This window comes from Carettochelys insculpta, chromosome 8 (genome assembly GCF_033958435.1).
Source record: "Carettochelys insculpta isolate YL-2023 chromosome 8, ASM3395843v1, whole genome shotgun sequence".
Lineage (NCBI taxonomy): Eukaryota > Metazoa > Chordata > Testudines > Carettochelyidae > Carettochelys > Carettochelys insculpta.
The window spans coordinates 12703735-12721955 of NC_134144.1; the positions used below are offsets into that span (position 1 = coordinate 12703735).

Below are 18221 nucleotides of genomic sequence, written 5' to 3' on the forward strand. Positions count from 1 at the left end.
GGAAAAGCTCATTCAGAAATCAATGCTCTCTAGGTTATTGTTTGCCTTTATTTCATAAAGAAAACAAAAATTTCACATCTTCACACTTTAGCTTCTGCAAAACATCATACCGTACGATCAGTGCTTAACCACTGTTCTTGTACATTGGAGGAAAAATGTAAATCAACAACAATTATAAGTATGATTCCAGCATATATGAATGTGAATACAGCATATTCTCTGTTAGGGACAAGATCAGACAAGAAAAAATTCATACAAAAAATCTTTAAAAATATATTTCAATATTGTGAGAGAGAGAGAGAGAGTGATAAAAGCTACAGACCAGGAAAATCAAATTGACAAATGAAGTAATAATTTGGCCTTACCTACTTTTATGAAAACCTTAATGCTACTTAATTCCATTAACTATTTCCTTTCCTTTCAGGGTGAATGAGGCATGTGTGTAGTAGCCGAAGACATATTACAATTAGACTGTATCAAGTTCTGAACACAAAAGATTAAATCAAGCGCTTTGGAAAGAATTCTTGAAAATGATTACTCTGTCTGGAAAATGAGTAAGTGAATTGACTGTGAAAAGTTAACTTTAAGTCTTCTGGGCTGCTAAACTATAAAAAAGGAGCTAGTTTCTATCTTTAACAAAATGGCAAAGAGATGGAAAAGGCCACAACCTTTTGTGGTAAATTGCAGAACCACCAGTTAGCTAATCCTACAGCTCGGCCCCCTGATCCCCAATCCATGGATTAATTTACCCAAGAAACTGTAAGACATTTGAAGGCGCTTTTCCAAACCTATGCCAATTACTGAATTAGTCAAAACATGGACTATGCATTAACATTAATTAGAATGGCACTGTTACAATACTTATCTTCGGATAAATACAGGTCAGCAGTTCACTGGATTTTATTTTAGTTTGCAAATTAAACCACTTGAGCCACATAGCAAAATTATTTAGAACAGCATATGCAGTAAATAGTGTTTCTATATGAATACCTAGGCTGCGTCTACACTAACATGTTCTTACAAAAGAGAGTCTACAAAAGAAGAGGGCTCTTTTGAGAGGTCCTACAGGAGCGTCTACACACAAAAGATGTGCTTTCGAAAGTAAATGGAAAGAATGCAGTGCTCCTTTCGAAAGCGCTCTTCCACTCCTGTTTCAGGAAGAACAGCTTCTTTCAAAAGAAAACATGTTGACGCTCTGCAGAACCCTTCTTTTGAAAGAGCAGTTCTCGTGACACCTGATTTTTCGATCCCTGGCCCATTCTTTCAAAAGGGCGGGGCGCTGCGTGGACGCTGTCTATTAAAAAGAGAGCTCACTCTTTTGATCCGCTCTTTTTGTGTACATGCTCTCTTTCAAAAGAGGTTCTTTTGGAGGAGATCTTCCAGAAGGACTTCTTTTGAAAGATCTCTGTAGTGTAGATATAGCCCTAGATAATGGCTGTGATTACATCAGAGCCCAGAGCACTATAAAGGAACCTTAAAGGGCCTGTTTCTCATTAACTGTATCTAAAATTTCTAGACTTGAAACTTTGGACAACTTTTAAGACCAGAACTGAAGAATTCTTTATTAGATTTAGGGCCCTATGAAAAACTGGGTTGTTATTGGAACTGTACACATAATCTGACCTATAACATCACAAAGGTTTTGTAAAACAAAATGTCAGCTATCACCCTTTAAATATCATTATTTCAGACTTAATTTTATGGTTTGGATGTAATCTAACACCACCCTCTCTTCGCCCAACATCTTTTAATTATTCACAGGTTCAAATGCATTTCATATCAACTGCATTCCCCACTTTTTACTTTTCTTCAAAGTAAATCCGCACAGTCCAGACTATCTATGAACAGGTTTTATTCTGAATAACTTTGAAGTAGTTAGGCAGAATTGTATTAGTTTCATAATTGTAGTGCAGTTTCTACTTCAATAGGGAGAAGATTCAACTTAAAAATGACCTGTGAAAAACTACATATTTGATCAGTAACATACGTGCCTATTCAATACCTAATTCATAGTATTTAAAAATTAAATTAGTGTATAACTAGGACCACCACCACAGAAGAGAGAGTAGTGGTGGCGAGGGAGCCAGGGCAGTTGCTCCAGGGTCCAGCAATTTAAAAGGGCATGGGGATCCCAGCTGGTACCATAGAGCCTTTGACCCTTTAAAAATCACTGCTAAAGCCATGGGTGGCACAAGATGCGCCATACTGAAGAGCTGGCTGAGGGAGGCTAGCTCCCAGCCCCACTGCTTCCACCCGAGGCACCACCCCTTCTGGGGGTGTCAGATCCAAGCCCCCCACCCCCATCTTGCCCAGTGGCTCAGCAGTGTTTTCAGCAGCCCTGTATATCACACACATGCTTCTAAATACATACACAATATTTTAAATACAAAGATGTTTTATGGCTCCATTGCAATAGCAATAGCTTTTGCCGTAAGAAAGGGTTAAAAGTAGCGTGTACAAAATGTGATGAGCACTTGCGAAATACACACCTACCTAAATGATACACTGGGCATCTGAATGCAAATTCCACAATCTACATTTACAGAAAGAGCTGAATGACCCACAGCCCAGATTTCCTAGGCTAATGAAATGCCTACTTGTGGATGAATGTTTTATTAGATGGTTACAAATGAGTTTTGACATCTGGATAAGCACACAACTTAGAGGTTGACTCTGTTCTCTAGATTGGTTTAGTCTTGTTTTGTTCCTTTATCATTTTTTTCTCTGGCAGCAATAAGGAACTGTTATTTGGTGCACATATTAGGTGCCAGTTCTGGGGGTGCTCCAGGTATCTAGCACCCACAGGGGGGAAAACGTGGTGCACGGTACTCACCAGCCGCTCTGGTTCTGGGACTGGTTGCTATCCAGCAAGTGGCTGGCTGGAGGTGATAGGGGAAGGAAGGGCAAAAAGGAGGAAGTAGTGGCTGGGGCACCCTGTGGGGTAGGAGCAGAGAGGAGCAAGCAGTGGGTCTCTCAAGAGAGGAGGCAAAGCAACGGTGGGTGGAGAACCCAGTAGGAAAACCAAAAATGAGTGCATGTGTGCGTATATAAATGACATCACAATGTGACACGCTACACGCCTGTATTGACTTACCTGTACAAATTTTACTCACAACAAATGGTGGGTAACCCTGTTCAAGTTGCAACTTCTGTTTTTACAGGAGGCCCATGATTTATTAACTCTTTGTATATGTACCAAAGAAGGTGGAAAGTAAATTTCATTATATTATGAACAATGGAGCAAATCCTGAAATGTGCTAAGCACATGTAACTACCGATTTCATAGCTCAAACTTAGGATCTGGAAACTGAGAATAAATCTCTGATTCGAAAATTAAATAATGCAAAAGATAACCTGTAACAGTACATTGTTCTGGCAATAACATACACAGCGTATATACTATTTCCCAAAAGGCTGCGCTGTCTAGATAACGTTTAAGGAACAACATAGCTGTGATGTTTTCATTTTCTCATCATATTATAAAATGACTCTGACTATATTTCTTAGCAGGGTATTTTTTATTTCTCTCTCTCAAAAGTAGTCTAGGAATATCATTAGAACACATGGAGGGGGTCCAGCAAACATGATGGGCCTGAAAATATGCAGCATATATATTATGTACATCAGATGTATCTGCAGAGTAAGAATATTACTTATCAAATTTTGTTCTATAATCTCTTCCATACATATCTATGATCATGTCTTTTTTAAAATACAGTAAACTCTTTCATATCTGGCAGCCCTGGGACCTGGAGGCGACTGGATCTAAAAATATTATGGTTACTAGAGAGGGATCCCTTGCCACCAGTTCCGACATGGGGGATGCACTACAGCAGCAGTCCCTTCCCCAAAGCCCTCGGCAGCCCGGTCCCCAGAGCACCTGCACAGCCTGCTCCACACTCCCTGCTGGGGCTCAGCAGGTCAGGCTCAGCAGTCCCCAGCAGCTCAGGCCCTGTTTGTGCTGCTGTGCATGGGGGGTGGGGGGAGGGAACCTGACTACCTGTGCTCTGGCCACAAGTCCCGCTATGCTTCCGGTTGGTGCTCAGCAGCCCCCAGCCTTGGTTCTAGGATAGCTCCTGGTGGTAGTTATTTGAGAGTACTGGCTGATTGAATACTGGTTGAAGAGGAGCGCTCTCTCTGTGTGCGTGCGCGCGCACGCGAGAGAGATTTTTTCCTGTTGCATTCAAGCTGAACAAGCTTTTCTAAAGTACGTTGGTGAGTGGGAAAATGTTTACTTTCTAAACAACTCTGCGTCAAACATTTTTCAGGGTATTCCTAAAAATCTGTCAGCATCCCTCTCACTTATGTTTCTGCTCCAAGAAACTTTGGAAAAAAATAACTGTTAGACGTAAAACCAGGTAATTTTCTAGAGGTGAATAATTGGCAGAAGACTGTGAATTGAATTATGTTAACAAAACATAATACAGACACGATTTCTGTAATTTACAATGAAGTGTTCCTGGGTTTGGAAGATGATATAATCACTATGCATCCTGGTTCTCTTTAAATTAATGAGTTTTAGATCTGCAATTTATATAAACCTGGGAATACAACAGTGGGATTCTATTTTAACTATTTCGTTTGTGTGCGCACATGCATTTGTGAAGCACTATCTGGGACATTTCCCCTAAATTTGCTCATGATCTACTCATAAATCTCTACTTTGTTAAAAAGCAAACATTTTTTCACCCAATAGGTATGTCTACACATATGGCTAGCATTCCTATTTTCAATACTAACAGTCTAATACTGATAAACAACTTCCTAGGAGTAGGAAATGTATGAACAGACAACATATTTGCCTGGACAAGTCCTTTAGATTTGTTTGATTTTTCTAAAACCAATGAGATTTCTGAGTGGCCAATACATAGATAGGTCCCCTATGTTTGTTGTAACATTTTACTTGAATTCTATATTGGAAGTGAACATTTCCTATTAGAAAGGCGGGGGAAAGGGGGCGAAATACTCAGTGGTTAGAGCATTTGCCTTCGTAAACCCAGGATTCTGAGGTCAAGCCTTCAGGGGGCCTTTCAAGGGTGTGGGACAGATTAAATTTAAAAAACTCACTCAGGGATGGTGATAGGCCCTTCTGTGAGTGCAGGGGACTGGATGAGGTCCTTTCCAGTTCTATGAGATATGTATATAAATTATTCTACCATGGTTTATTTGGCATTGACGCAGTCCATTGCTATTTACATTATCAACACTTGTCCCACTTTGATGCATTTATCTTGTCTGTAATATGCGTTTAGAATAATGGTAATTTATCAACTTTTATCATTATCCACCAATATATTTAAGAACAAAGAAATAAACTGGGCTTTCCAAAACTGATTCACTGTATATAAGTTAACCACCACATTTGACTTCTACACTTCTCTCTCATGTATTTGACTCCCTAAGGTAGTTTTGTGAGCTACAATTCAATGTAATTTAATTACCAGGGTTGCAGGTTTTGGAAAAAATAAGATTCACCTACTGTGAGCCAAACAAGGGCTTTGATAATTATACATCAGAATTAAGCAATGCTTAGACTCACTTCATCTAACCACAAAACTCAAACATTTTATTATATAACTAACACTTGTTTGGGTTGATCTTTAGAAGCAATAAAGTTGTTCCTTTTGGGATTAAAATGTACATACTTCTCATATGTGACAAATGATATTTATCCATGATATATTATACCATGGATACTTTCTAACAAGTGTGACTTACCCCAAAGGCAACAGGAAAAATATGAGACAATTAAATACTCACTTTAAGGAAGCTCAGGAAAAAGTGCAGAATGCCAAAAAAAATTTCCATCTGGTGCAGTGATTTTATTAAACCCTTTGATTGCATCAAGCATAAAGTTTGAATTCTTACTAAGTATTGGCCTAAAATAGAGGCTAGAAGTTTGGTTAATTAGCCTTGTCAGAAAGCAGTAATATTCGGAGCAAATATTTTTCCTTTCCTTGCATATTTCAAGTGAGGCCATGTCAATATGTACAGTGGTGCAGCAGCACTGCTATACAGATACAGCTGCACCGCAGCAGTGTTGGGTGAAGATGCTCCACTCCAGCAGAAGAGAGTTCTCCCATTGGCATAAAAAACCCTCCTCTGCAAGTTGAAGAAAGTACATTGGCACTATAACCCCTCCCACTGATGTGCACACACGTGCTTATGTGGGTGTAACTTATGTCTCTCATGGGGGTGGAATTTTGCTGGCATAGGCAGTGGTAGACAGTGTTAGACAAGAGTAGGAGTGCATGGTACAGAGACTTCTTGGCAAAGGGCCCCTGTTCTCTGCAAACTTCCATTACCTCAGACCTGACAAACTCACTGCATGGAACACGTCTTGCAGGATATTTACCCAGAAAGAGTAACATGAAAGCTGTCTACAAAAAAGTTCATTACTTGTCTAGACTCAATTAGATGCATAAGAAATCATGTATTTATAGTGAAAGTATGTTTATGGACTTAGAGTAAGAATTAGTCAATGTGTTTCAATGATGACTCCTTCAAGCAAGATGGAGCTCTCATCCCTCCCCAGTCAGCTAAGGCAGTGTAAATTTCTGTTACACAACCAGGCCACACCCCAAACCTTGTAATGGAAAAACCACCAAAGACAACTACCAATGATGGAAACCCACTTGGAGGTGAGAAGGAATATTACAGCAAACAGGAGATTAACAGCTATGAATTAAGACAAAGAACAAAAGGCACTCAGGATCCTTTTACTGAGGAAGCCACATAAAGAGCAGGCAGTTTCATGGACTTTTAGATCCTAATGCTTGTGACACTAGCCAGCTCAATAGTTGACTGACCCCTGGCAGTGGGAAAAACCTATCTTATTATATAGGAAAGGTAATCATTGCTATGTGTAGACCCAGGTTTACATTGTTACTAGTTATTTCTATCACTTTCTCTCATTTCTACTTAAATCTTTATTCTTTCTTAAATAAACCTACTTTTATGTTAGTGTAAGTGCTCACAAGTGCTGCATGGTTTACAGGTAGTTTTATAGGTAAAACTGGTAAAATGGCTAGGTCTAGAATTTGAGTGTGGCTAGTGTTAGGGCCTAGATTGCAATGGGAAATAATTCCAGAGGACTCTGGGATTATGGTGCCTCATTACTGAACCTGCAGATTGCAGTTACAGATGGCATAGCTCAGAAAAGAATGCTCGAGTGGCAGAAAGGCTCATGGTGTCAGGGAACGGATACCCAGCTACCACCAAGAAAGACTCCCTCTCAGTGGAGGCAGGGGTGACTCATAGTCCTGGGTGCCCTGAAAACCGTCATGGAGTGTTCTCCAGATTTTGTTTAAACTAACACTCTGAAATAAAGGTTACACTTAAGGCAAAGCAAGAAGTCACTAGAAGAGATGTGAGCAATCTTCATGATGCACAAGATACAGTGATTGCTGCAAAAACAAAATACTGTACTCCAGAAAAGTATGTATAAATCCAAAGACGTGTGAAGAATGTCAAGTTAAGGTAAACTCCAAAAGAAACAAAAAAGCACAGGCAAAATTATGACCATAGTGCCAGTAATGCAGCTCAGCATGTAATGGAAGTAACTGAATAAGTGGCAAGTCTTCAATATTTAGTATTTCCAATTGCAGCAGATGGCGAGCAGGAAAACTAACTGAAAATGGAGAACGTGTTTTTGCAACATAAAGAAATTCAACTGTGTATTTATTCATTAGGTTAACAAAGCTGTGCCTACACAGGGGCCTTGAGCTGGGTGTAAGGACTGGGCAGTACTTAAAAGGCAAAAATGGGAAGCCAAATTCTGCCATGATTTACAGACCTGCAACTACATTGGGACAGAGTCCAAACTCAGTTACACCAGTATAACTGCGGAGTAACTCCTCTGAGGTCAATGAAACAGGCAACTCTGGATTTGTATCTGATAGCAAAATCTGGCCTATAGCATTTAAGAAGCATGATAAGATGCCACAGTGAGATAAGAATGCAAACAAGGAAGCTTGGGAAACAGATGTGGAAGGCCATATATTACACATGGCAGATAATCCTCAGAGGCTTAAGAAAAGTTAAAAAAAGTTATGGGAAAGATTGTACAAGAGTAATATCAAAGAAATGAATAGTCTTGAAAAGGCTAGAAAAATCAGATTCAGTCAGTTGAAAAAGGAAAGTTAGGCAGCAAATCTTAACTGACCACATCCTGCCATAGGGATCTAGAATTCTGACTGTATAATTTTTCCACATTTTTTTTTTTTTTTTTAAAAAAGGTACCAGGACATGAGCAGCTTTCAACTACAACTACAAAGTTTTGCTCATGAACACACCATGTTAGAGACTACAATTTCTTAGCTAATAACTTCTTATATTTATTTCAGCAGGGTAAATAATCACTCTTGAGCCCAAGGCCTTATGTGGGGCAAAAGCCAGTTATTACTTCTGCTTAAAAAGCAACAAGTACTATTAACCCTGGGAAGAAGCCCTGGTCACTTACCTCACAAGGGATTAATGGTTAGACACATGAAGTCAATATAGATAATACCACATATATTCTGGGTGTTTTCACTATAAAATTGAACTCTCTCTCTCGTGGCCATACATTTTAAACATGTATTTAAAATTCCGATAGCAGGATAAAGTTAAGAAATCTAGAAAAAAAAATCTAAGAAAACCAGTTTTCACTTAAGTCAGCAGCAGCCAATTAGGATAAACATACTTGCATATGTAATCTGATGGACATGGCTGCAGACAGGCCTGCCGACCAGGTGAGGGTGGCAAATGGGGCAACTGCCCCAGGACCTGGTGATTCTAAGGAGTTCAGGGGTCCTGGCTGCAGCCTCTGCTACTTTGACAACAGCTGAAGCCCCAGTTCCCCCACTCTGAATCACTGCCAGGAGGCCAGGCCGGACACACTGAGAGCTGGGGTGGGCGCTATTGCTGCTGTCAGGCAGTGCTGAGGGTTGGCTGCCCCCATGGCCCTTTGCCCCACACACATTTAGCCCTAGGTACCACAGTGACTGTCAGTCCCACTGGCTACAGACCTCAATATTTACCTCTACAGAAGTATTTAACAGACACTTAGCTGCTCATCACATGACTTTTTTGTACCAATCATAAGCCAGTTTTTTTTTTTAAACTCTTGTAAATACCAACCTACTTATTCTCAAGATCTTAGTAGGACAGTCTATTAGAATTTCTGATAAATAAACAATAATAGAGCAATCAGTAACAAAATGTTCATAAATACAAACAAATTGCAGCAAAAACCAAATGGCAGACTTACTTTGTTTCCTCACATTTTGTTCAACACTGTCTTGCTTAGAGCTTCCCCTTCCAGTGTCATATCTCCTGTGAAGGAAACTGGTTAAGATATGGAAGGTTGAAAAGAAAGGCAGCTGAAATCGTATTTTGTTTGTTCGTTTAAAAGTCCATTCAAGGTGGGGAAAATTCATGCATTTTCCTTTATAATCTTAGAGCTCAGTGATATATATATAGGCAGCTGCTTCAAGCTGGCTATGGTGTGCAAAGTTCACTGTCATGAATGACCGACTGCCAAATTGCCAGGAAAAAAATTAACAAATACTCACAGAGAGGGGGAGAATGTGTGGCAGTTTTATAAATACACTTTCCAATAAAGCGTACTGTGAACTATAGACTATTGCACATTTCAACATAACACAAGAAAAGTAGGGCGTTCAAAAGATAATACACTCCGTAACATAGAAACATACTAATTAATTTGTGCACAGAAATCAAAAACATGGATACAAGACACCACTGCAGTCAAACCTGTCTTATAGTCTGCTTTATGTTTTTAGTGACCTGTAGGAACTGGTCCAAACTGATTATCATCAATACATTTTTTTGCCTTTTTTTTTAAAAAAATATTTTGAGACCACATTTTTGATACACATATATATAATTCTGTGGTCAAAACCAGACAGACTTAACTTTAGCGTTACTAAATAAAAAGTGCAAAAACATTAAAAAAAATGAAACAAAATTAAAAAATATGGAAGCATAAGCTAAAAATTTCTGCATAGCTGAAATCTATTTAAAGCAAGTTCTTGGCAGGGGGTGCTGACAGGAGAAAGCAGTTTTTTAAAAATGTCTTCTGCACATGTGTTTCAAATAATGCAAAAATGTCATTTTGTCGGCTTTTAAAATATTTCACAGGCAGTTCACTCCTGCATCCTTAGACACCATTGTTGTGGCAGTACCTCCTTCTCCAAGGTAAACGGCAGTGTTGGATTTAGAGTGGATTGCCCTGTCACTGCCATTGTTATTGACCTCGCAGTCAAGTGATTCAGTGGAGATGACCCATGTTGAAGGGCGCCACCGCTTAAGTGAATATGGAGTTTTCACACGTTTCTTGATCTTTTCTCCTGAGCCTGGTTTGCTGTCCTGTGACGAGTCACCTACTGAAAATAAAAGTAGAAAATAAAATGTTAAAAGAGCATGACTGAGGAGTTCAGGGTGGTTACAAGAGCATGATTGAGGAGTTCAGGGTGGTTACATGTACGTGAAGGCTGAGAAAAACAAATCAATACCAGCAATAGCAGCGAGAGACAACTAGGATTCATGTACAGTGTGTGGCATGAAAACTGTTCTCTATTATCACTGTGCAAATCTGTAGTAACTCCAGTGGAGTCACTTTAGTTAGTTACTCTATGTATACACTTGTATAAGAGCGGAATCTAGCCCTCAGCACTTTCACTAACTTAACTTTTGCAACTTCTGTGCTTAGAATGGGACACACAGCATCACTGCAGTATTACAGGACAGTAAATGCTGAGTTTTTAAATGGTAAAATTACATCATTTACCTTTTAAATTCCATTGTATCTGCAAATAGGCTACTGAATATGTGATTATAGACGAAATCTAGTTTTTCATTTTGAGGACAAAATGTTCTATTCTCTGATTTTCCTGAACCAGGAACTGAGTCTTAGCACAGTGAATCCTCCTCTGACATAGCTGCTTGTCACCTTTTCTATGTTTAAATTTCATCAATTAAGATCTGACAGTAAAAAAACCTTCAAAGAGCAAGATTAACCCCCCACTACATCTTCTTTATTTAATCTGTAAAAGAAAGAGGAGAGAAAAGTACTGCAATAAAAAATAAAAGCCAAACCTAACTTAATTAATTGTACTAAAATAGAACAAATTGAAGCTAGAAAAATATGCCACCAGTGGATACTCAACTGCATTTCATGATTGCATTGTTGCTGATTTGCACAGTTCATTTCCAAAGCTGTTTAATATTGGTAACAAACTCATGTCTCCTCAGCTTCTCTGGGAAAGAATCCTCCTCCAAATAGCTTTGCCATTATATTATATTCAAAGTCTACCTAAGCACATTCAAAGGCTTCCAAACAGAGTTACCTTAGATCTTTCCACAGAGACAAGGTATTTTGGAAAGGTCTTTCAAGAAGAGAAAAGATAAAAACAGTCCTTTACAATAGTCCTTTGAAAGTGAACGAAACAGGCAATCACCAGAGGTTAAAACAGAGAAACTTAGCTATAACCCTGTGATTATTTTTGTCTTTCTGAGAAAAAAACAAAAAGCTCAAAAAGCTTAAGGCTTCTAGTGTCCTTTTCTGAAGCTTCTGAATCTGTTAAAATTGTTTATATCTAAGTATATATGCTATATTATATGACTATATACGATCACACAGAGTAGTTGAAACACTTATACTGGGATTCAGCAAAAACATCTGAGCTGAGTTTCCACTGGAGAGTTCTGTCAACAGAAGGGACCTTCGACAGAATCTCATCTGAAATCTGCCTTTTCCTATACAGTTATCCCTCAAAAATTTGAGGCATAACAATCTGTCGACAGAGGTGCCGTGTAGACACATCTGTTGATAGAGGGGCTTCCAGTTGCTGGACAGCCCTGTTTGCAGAGCTGGGATTCCAATTTCTGTTACCAGAGGGCAGTGCAGTCTGGCAGTTCTTTGTCGACAGAGCAAGTTAATGTATAGCAGCAATCTGTCGACAGATGCTCTGGTGAGTTTGCTCTGTCAACAGTGACTTCTGTCGATGGATGTGTCTAGTGTAGACATAGCCCTGGAGAAGACTAATTCTTCTGTCTAGTCCAAATCATCTAATGAGACAAATTGATCTTTCAGGTCTCAGACCTGGCATCTAATGCTAATCATATGCGAGAGCTGCAATAAAGGGTACCAAGAAATCAGCTCACAGGATTGAACTATTTTTAAGAAAAGAAACTTACATAATATAATTGTTATTTATCACAATAAAATCAGGTGTTCTTATTCTGAAAAAGCTAATAGCATAGTAAAAATCAGTCATTTAAAAATAATGGACTATGTAACTAGTCATGGCATTAGTTGAACACCCATGAAATACTGGACAATTCTGCATTCATAGTCTGCAAAACCTGAAGTGGAAACAACGCCTGGGCTGAAGAACTGCAGGCTACTCTGAAGGGATGGGGAGTAGGAAAGAAGCAGAATGACTGAAGGACAGTAGCTCTTTTTGGCTGTGTCTACACTACCTCCCTATGTCAAAGGGAGGATAAGTAGGATGTCGGAAGATTATTCGCCCCCCTGCAGCAACTCCAAAGTGGGAAACTTCACGGTGCTGGCTTGCGTGTAGCCACGGCTAACCTGCCGGTACTTCCAAGTCCCTTTACTCCTCAAAATTTTGAGGAGCAAAGGGATTTTGAAGTTGCCCAGGTACTTCAAAGTGTTAAACTTCGAAATGCTGTCTCACATGTAGCTGCAGCTAATCCACCGGCACTTTGAAGTTGAGGGGGGTGGGGGTGGGGCAGAATTAGCATAATGAAGTGCTGCGTATGCAGTGCAGCACTTCATTAATAATCTCCCAACACCCTACTTATCATCCTCCCTTCGAAGTAGGAGGTAGTGTAGACAAGCCCTTTGAGAGCCTTTGAGGCAGAGGGGCAAGAGGGAGAGCCATGCATGGGTATCTGCTCCAATATCCCGGAAAATGGTCCACAGATATCCGCAGCCACATTTGAATGCAAAGCAGATAGCTGATAATGCAGATCTCTATAACTATATTTTCAGGCCAGCAACCACAAAGTTAATTTAATGGAAGGAGTGAAATTATGCCAACAAATTAAATAAGAATGCAATTTGAGGGGACTGGCTAATTGGGTTGTCAAACAATATAGGTATTTTTATCCAGGCAAGCATGCTTAAGTTTCAGGTAAGAAAGTGGGAAATTTTTTGAGTCCTGCTAGCACTTACACTGCAAGCTACAGCTGTCCAAAGTATTTGTGGCCGACAGATCTAGTGAATTAGGCCTCTGTGCTCGTCTGGTCTGGGTCTGCCCAGGATTTGTGGTTATTCTCTGGGTGCTAAGTGAAGTAGTTTCTTGTGCTGGACATGGATTACTATTGTTGTTATTGGTGTTTGTTCGGCCACTATCAAGCGGTCGCTCTCTCCGGTCCACTAGACGATCCAGAACACCTTCATCTTGGCCAACTTGCTGCTCCCGTCTTAGTAAGGGTTCATGTTCATCAGGGCTTGAGTTAATATTCAGCCGACTGTCCTCTCCACTGAACTGGTTCTGCAGCATTTCTTGAGCCCTGTGAGCGACTGAACTGGTTGTCTGGGCAGATGGCACTGCACCATTGGCATACTGAGTTGTTACACCATGCGAGTTTATACTGTGGTTCCTCCCAGCCACTCCATTCATGGTAACTGTTACCACATGAGGTTCTGCAGCATTGATAGTGTTCATCTTGGCAACTCCAGTTTCCACTTGCTTCAAGTTTGATTTGTGCTTGCCACCAAATTTCAGTCGTGGCTCCTTTGTTGAATTTTTGGTGTTTAAAGGTAAACTAGTAGGCCTCTTCGGGAGGTTCTGCTGCTTGGGTAGAGGGTAGACCTGAGTAGGTGGGACATCTGGAATCAAACATGCTTGACCATTTGCAGCTTGTGTGTAGTCCTGCTGTCCTGTCACCTCTGCTGCAAGTTTTATCAATGGGTAAAGCAGGCTGGAGCTGGTGCTGCTCAATGGATCTGGTCCACTGAACTGTTTAAGGGAATGCTCCATCAGATTCTCATCGGAGCTCTCCTTTAGATTTTTGTCTACTTCTTTTGGATCCAGTTTGTTGGTTTCTAAGTCCTCCTCTGTTAGCTGTAGGCAAACAGGAGTTGGTCCAACAGGCTGCATGACATTTGTAGAATGTAAGTTTGTTTCATCTGAGTAAGGCATCTCAGATATTGTAGTCATGCCAGTGCTAGGAGTGAGGCCAGTTGTGTTGGTGGTAGTTGTGTTGGTGGACAAGCTGGTGACACTAGTCTCAGGGCTAGGGATGCGAGCCTGCGCTTGCTGTCGCTCATAGTTAATAGAGTTTCTGTTCTTCTCCCCTGAAGTCAGTGGCGTAGTAGATGCTGAATGCTCAGAAGAAATGTTCTTCACTATACTGTCAGTGTGGTGGATTGTGTCTTCAATGTAGGAGGAAGACGAGTAATCTGGATATGGCCTGATCTTTGGCACACGCCTATGATGTGACAGGTTGCTTTAAAAAAAAAGAAAAAAAGGAAGAAGTCTGGCATTAAGACTTAACATAAGCACACTGCCTCTTAACACTGAAGGTCTCTAGTTTTCCCTTCATGTATAATCCAAAGACCAACTACTTAAGGAGTTCTACTAGCCCATCCTAGCTTCCATGAAATTGTCCTAGTAGGTTTTATCATGGATAGTATTTATAACAAAGCCTCTTAACAGTTTTTTCAAGCCTTAAGTAAGCAATTCAGTCATCCCAGTGGATGATTGCCCAATTCACTGCTGAGGCTCCACTCTTAAGTGCAGTGAAGAGAGCTTACGGAGGTGTAGATGAAGAAATCCCTGCAGAGAGGATGGAGGAAATATCACAGAAATGCAAATTATGATAAAAATCCATTATTCTAACTTGTTTATTAATGACACTCTATTTTAAACACAAGTTTAACACAACATGTCATACTATACTGGATATCAAGAGGATCCCCAAAATGGATCTCCAGCATACACAAAGCATCAATATCAGCTCAGCTGACTCTCACTCTCTTGGGATAATTTATAGTTAAAAAAAAAAACCAAAACAAAACAGAAATATGTAATGTGTGTCTCTGTAAATCAGAATAAAGTCAATGCTGACCTTGTAGTTTAATTGAAAACTACAGGTCTGGCCCTCCGAATGATTTCCTGAACTCATGTCTTGCAGCTGGCAGTGAACGTGCAAAGCTTTTAGCAGAAACATTTTAAACAGAAATTTCATGGATCACTTAGCAAAGAGTTCTTGAAGACACTTCATAATTGCTTCTTTCTGAGCTAGCTATTTAAGTCAGTCAGAAAGTTTGATCTCTCTCAAAAATAGTAATTTACATCATACATATATTGAATTTGCGCATGTTTGAGGAATTTGGGGACCCATATAGGAAGTTAGTGAAAGGCCTTATACACACTAGCTCACGTGTTCATATGAATATGCCAGTTCCCAAGATTACTCATCTACTAACCACATTCTAACCTCACTCCCAAGATGACCTGTGTACGAATTATTCCACTTCCTACCGTTCATTCTGCACGGCAGTAGACATAGGGTTGACTGTTGGGCTGACTGATTTGTTCCTCTCCCAAATCATCATGAGTTCAGCCATCCTCTCCTCAGCACACTGGGCTGTCAGTCGAGCTTCAGCATCTTGGTCCCAGCAGTCTTCGATTGTCTCTTTCAGTGACCTCACAGCCTACAAGAGAAAATTTGTCAGTTTATTCCCTTTTCATGTTGTGCTTCTAATCTGTTTTCTTAAGATCTGGTAGTGATCAGAATAAAGCGAAATACTGACTTTAACCAGAAGAAATGGGTGTCTGTTTCAATGAGAGAATGAAAGTAAAAATGCACAAACCTGTTTATTTAAAGATAACTTACACAAAAGAGTAATAATTCATATGATGCTACAACCCTAATACACTTTATAATATATTACAGTAATACACATATGGTCCAGCATTCAAAAGTCAAGAAATGGAACCTGTGCAACCTCCATTCTGGTTCTGGTGCATATGTGTTATGATAGTCTAACTACTTGATAAAATACTTATTTTTCAAATAGGGCCCTGCCTCATTCAGTGTACAGAATAGGTAATACATCATCTTTAGCTGCATCATTCAATTGGTGGTCCCCTGCCTTATTTTGCTGGACACACAGTTCATACAAGATCACTTATTTCCTCAATCTATCTCATCACTGCAGGATCTGAATATCTCACAAACATTAATGAATTCCTCTTGACTGAGAGATAAGTGGTATTATCCCCATTTTGCAGATGGGGAACTGCAGACACACGCTTTCCTAAAGGCAATCCCATGACTCAGTGACAGAGGCACTTGATGCTCTGTGAACATTCTGCCATGAGCCACACACAGCAGTGAGGAGCATGTACAGTTACAATTATGAGTGCTCCACACTTCTACTTCCCCAGGTGTCTTAAGTGGGACACAGAGAAAACGAGAACATGGAACTACCCGATGGCACTCTGACTTAAGGCTTAAATTTTCAAAAGAGCCAATGACTTTAGGCTCTAGATCCCATTTTCAAAACCAATCTCAGTATTTCAGAGCCACTTCTGAAAATGGGACTTCTGTGTTTTTCAAAATTTTAATCTAAATTTAATGTTTAGTGTCATACAGGCAAGTTTAGGTCTGCATAACAATCACCTGCTTTAACCACAAGATTGTTTTATTCTCTTAGGCTACGTCTACATGGGCAGCCTCTGTCAACAAAACTAGGCTTTTGTTGACAAAACTCACCGAGTGTCTACGCGGTTAAAGCCCTCTGTCGAGTTAGTTGACAAAACTCAGCTGTTCAGTCAGCAGCATTATACCTCTCCCCGATCAGGAACAGAGCCTCTGTCGACAGTGTTTTGTTGACAGAGTGCCCATGTAGACACTTCTGTCACCAGAGAGGGCTTCTGCTTCTCTGGGCAGCCCTGTTTGCAGAGCGTCTAGTCAGCTGTTCCGTCGAGAGAGGGCAGGACAGTCCAGCTGCTCTGTCAACAGAGCAGGTTGCTCTTTCAAGCTGCTTTTATGCGTAGACGCAATTTGTCAACAGAGGTCCTGCCAAGGTTTCTCTGTCGACAGTGATGCCTGTCAACGGAGGCTGTCCATGTAGCCTTTCTATAATTTACTTCCTCAGCCATTACACGTTCCATGTTCCAACTCCTAGAGCAAACAAGGGATCTACAAACTTTCATTTACTACACAAGGCTGATTATTCCCCAAAGAGCCATTCATCCTTTGCACCGAGACAAGGTCCTATGATAAAAAATAGTATGTGATCATACACTTAGGTACTGCACCATATTTTAAGTTCAGCAAAATAATTTCGGCAAGTAGTAAATTTACCAAAAAGAAAAAAAAAAAGACACACTACATGCAACTGTAAATGTCACCCATCACTGGCAAGGTTTGAACCGTGGAACCCCAGCCTGTTATTCCCATAGGGTTTGGTGGCAAGGATGGACAAAACGCACATCCCCAGTTGTACAAGGAGTGGTCAAAAGAAACCCACCCCTCTCCTCCCACTCCTTACAGGAAGAGGAGAGAGTTCTTTCACAACTGCTGCCCGTAAAGTTGGGGGAATGGGCCAGTGGGAGCATGTCCTGGGTCTGGAGGAAGGGGGTGGGGACGGTGAAAATTACTAGAAAAAGCCTAGCCCAGCTCTCTTCCCCATCCCTGTGAGAGACGTTGTCTGTTCCTACCATTCCTGTATGTGGCCCAATCTTAGATCAGAATTCAGTTATTACTTTGGAATGTTGCCAAAATCTTGGTGACGATACAAGGAAAATGAGACCCCTATATATAGGAGTCACTCTTAGTTCACCCCATAATAACTCTAATAGTTCTAGATTTCAACTTAATTACCATTTAAATGCAAATTTGTAAAAGAAACACAACACAACTTAAGCATCACTAGGATAAATCTGCAGTGAAATAAACACACCCCAGGCTGGCCACATGTCAGCTGACTTGGTGTTGTGGGACTATTAAACTAGAGTGTAGACATTTGGGGTCAGCCTTGACATCCCAGAGCCTTGCCTTTTGCCTGGATTCAAACAACTATGCTGCAGTTTTATAATCTAATAGTCCAAGTTCCACAAACTTAAGTCAGCAGACATGGGCCAAGGGCAGATATTTTACTGCAGTGCAGATGCACCCAAACAGTCCAATCAACATTGTGAACTGGACTCGCTACCACTGTGCTAAACTTGATT

At 40.3% G+C, this 18221-nt stretch overlaps 1 protein-coding gene across 3 annotated transcripts in view; it reads right to left on the minus strand.

Moving 5' to 3' along the window:
* The window catches only part of BMPR2 (bone morphogenetic protein receptor type 2), a 154743-nt gene that overhangs the window by 7577 nt on the left and 128945 nt on the right, over window positions 1–18221 (minus strand). For 2 of the 3 annotated variants that reach the window (XM_075001702.1, XM_075001703.1), the window contains 3 exons: window positions 15522–15694; window positions 13205–14484; window positions 29–10388 (listed from right to left, as the gene is read on the minus strand). In XM_075001702.1, the coding sequence (XP_074857803.1) occupies window positions 10138–10388; window positions 13205–14484; window positions 15522–15694 (1704 nt within the window). In that variant the 3' untranslated portion in view covers window positions 29–10137. Of the gene's footprint in view, window positions 1–28; window positions 10389–13204; window positions 14485–15521; window positions 15695–18221 lie in introns of those variants that run through there. The other variant, XR_012646430.1, reaches the window with a different exon arrangement.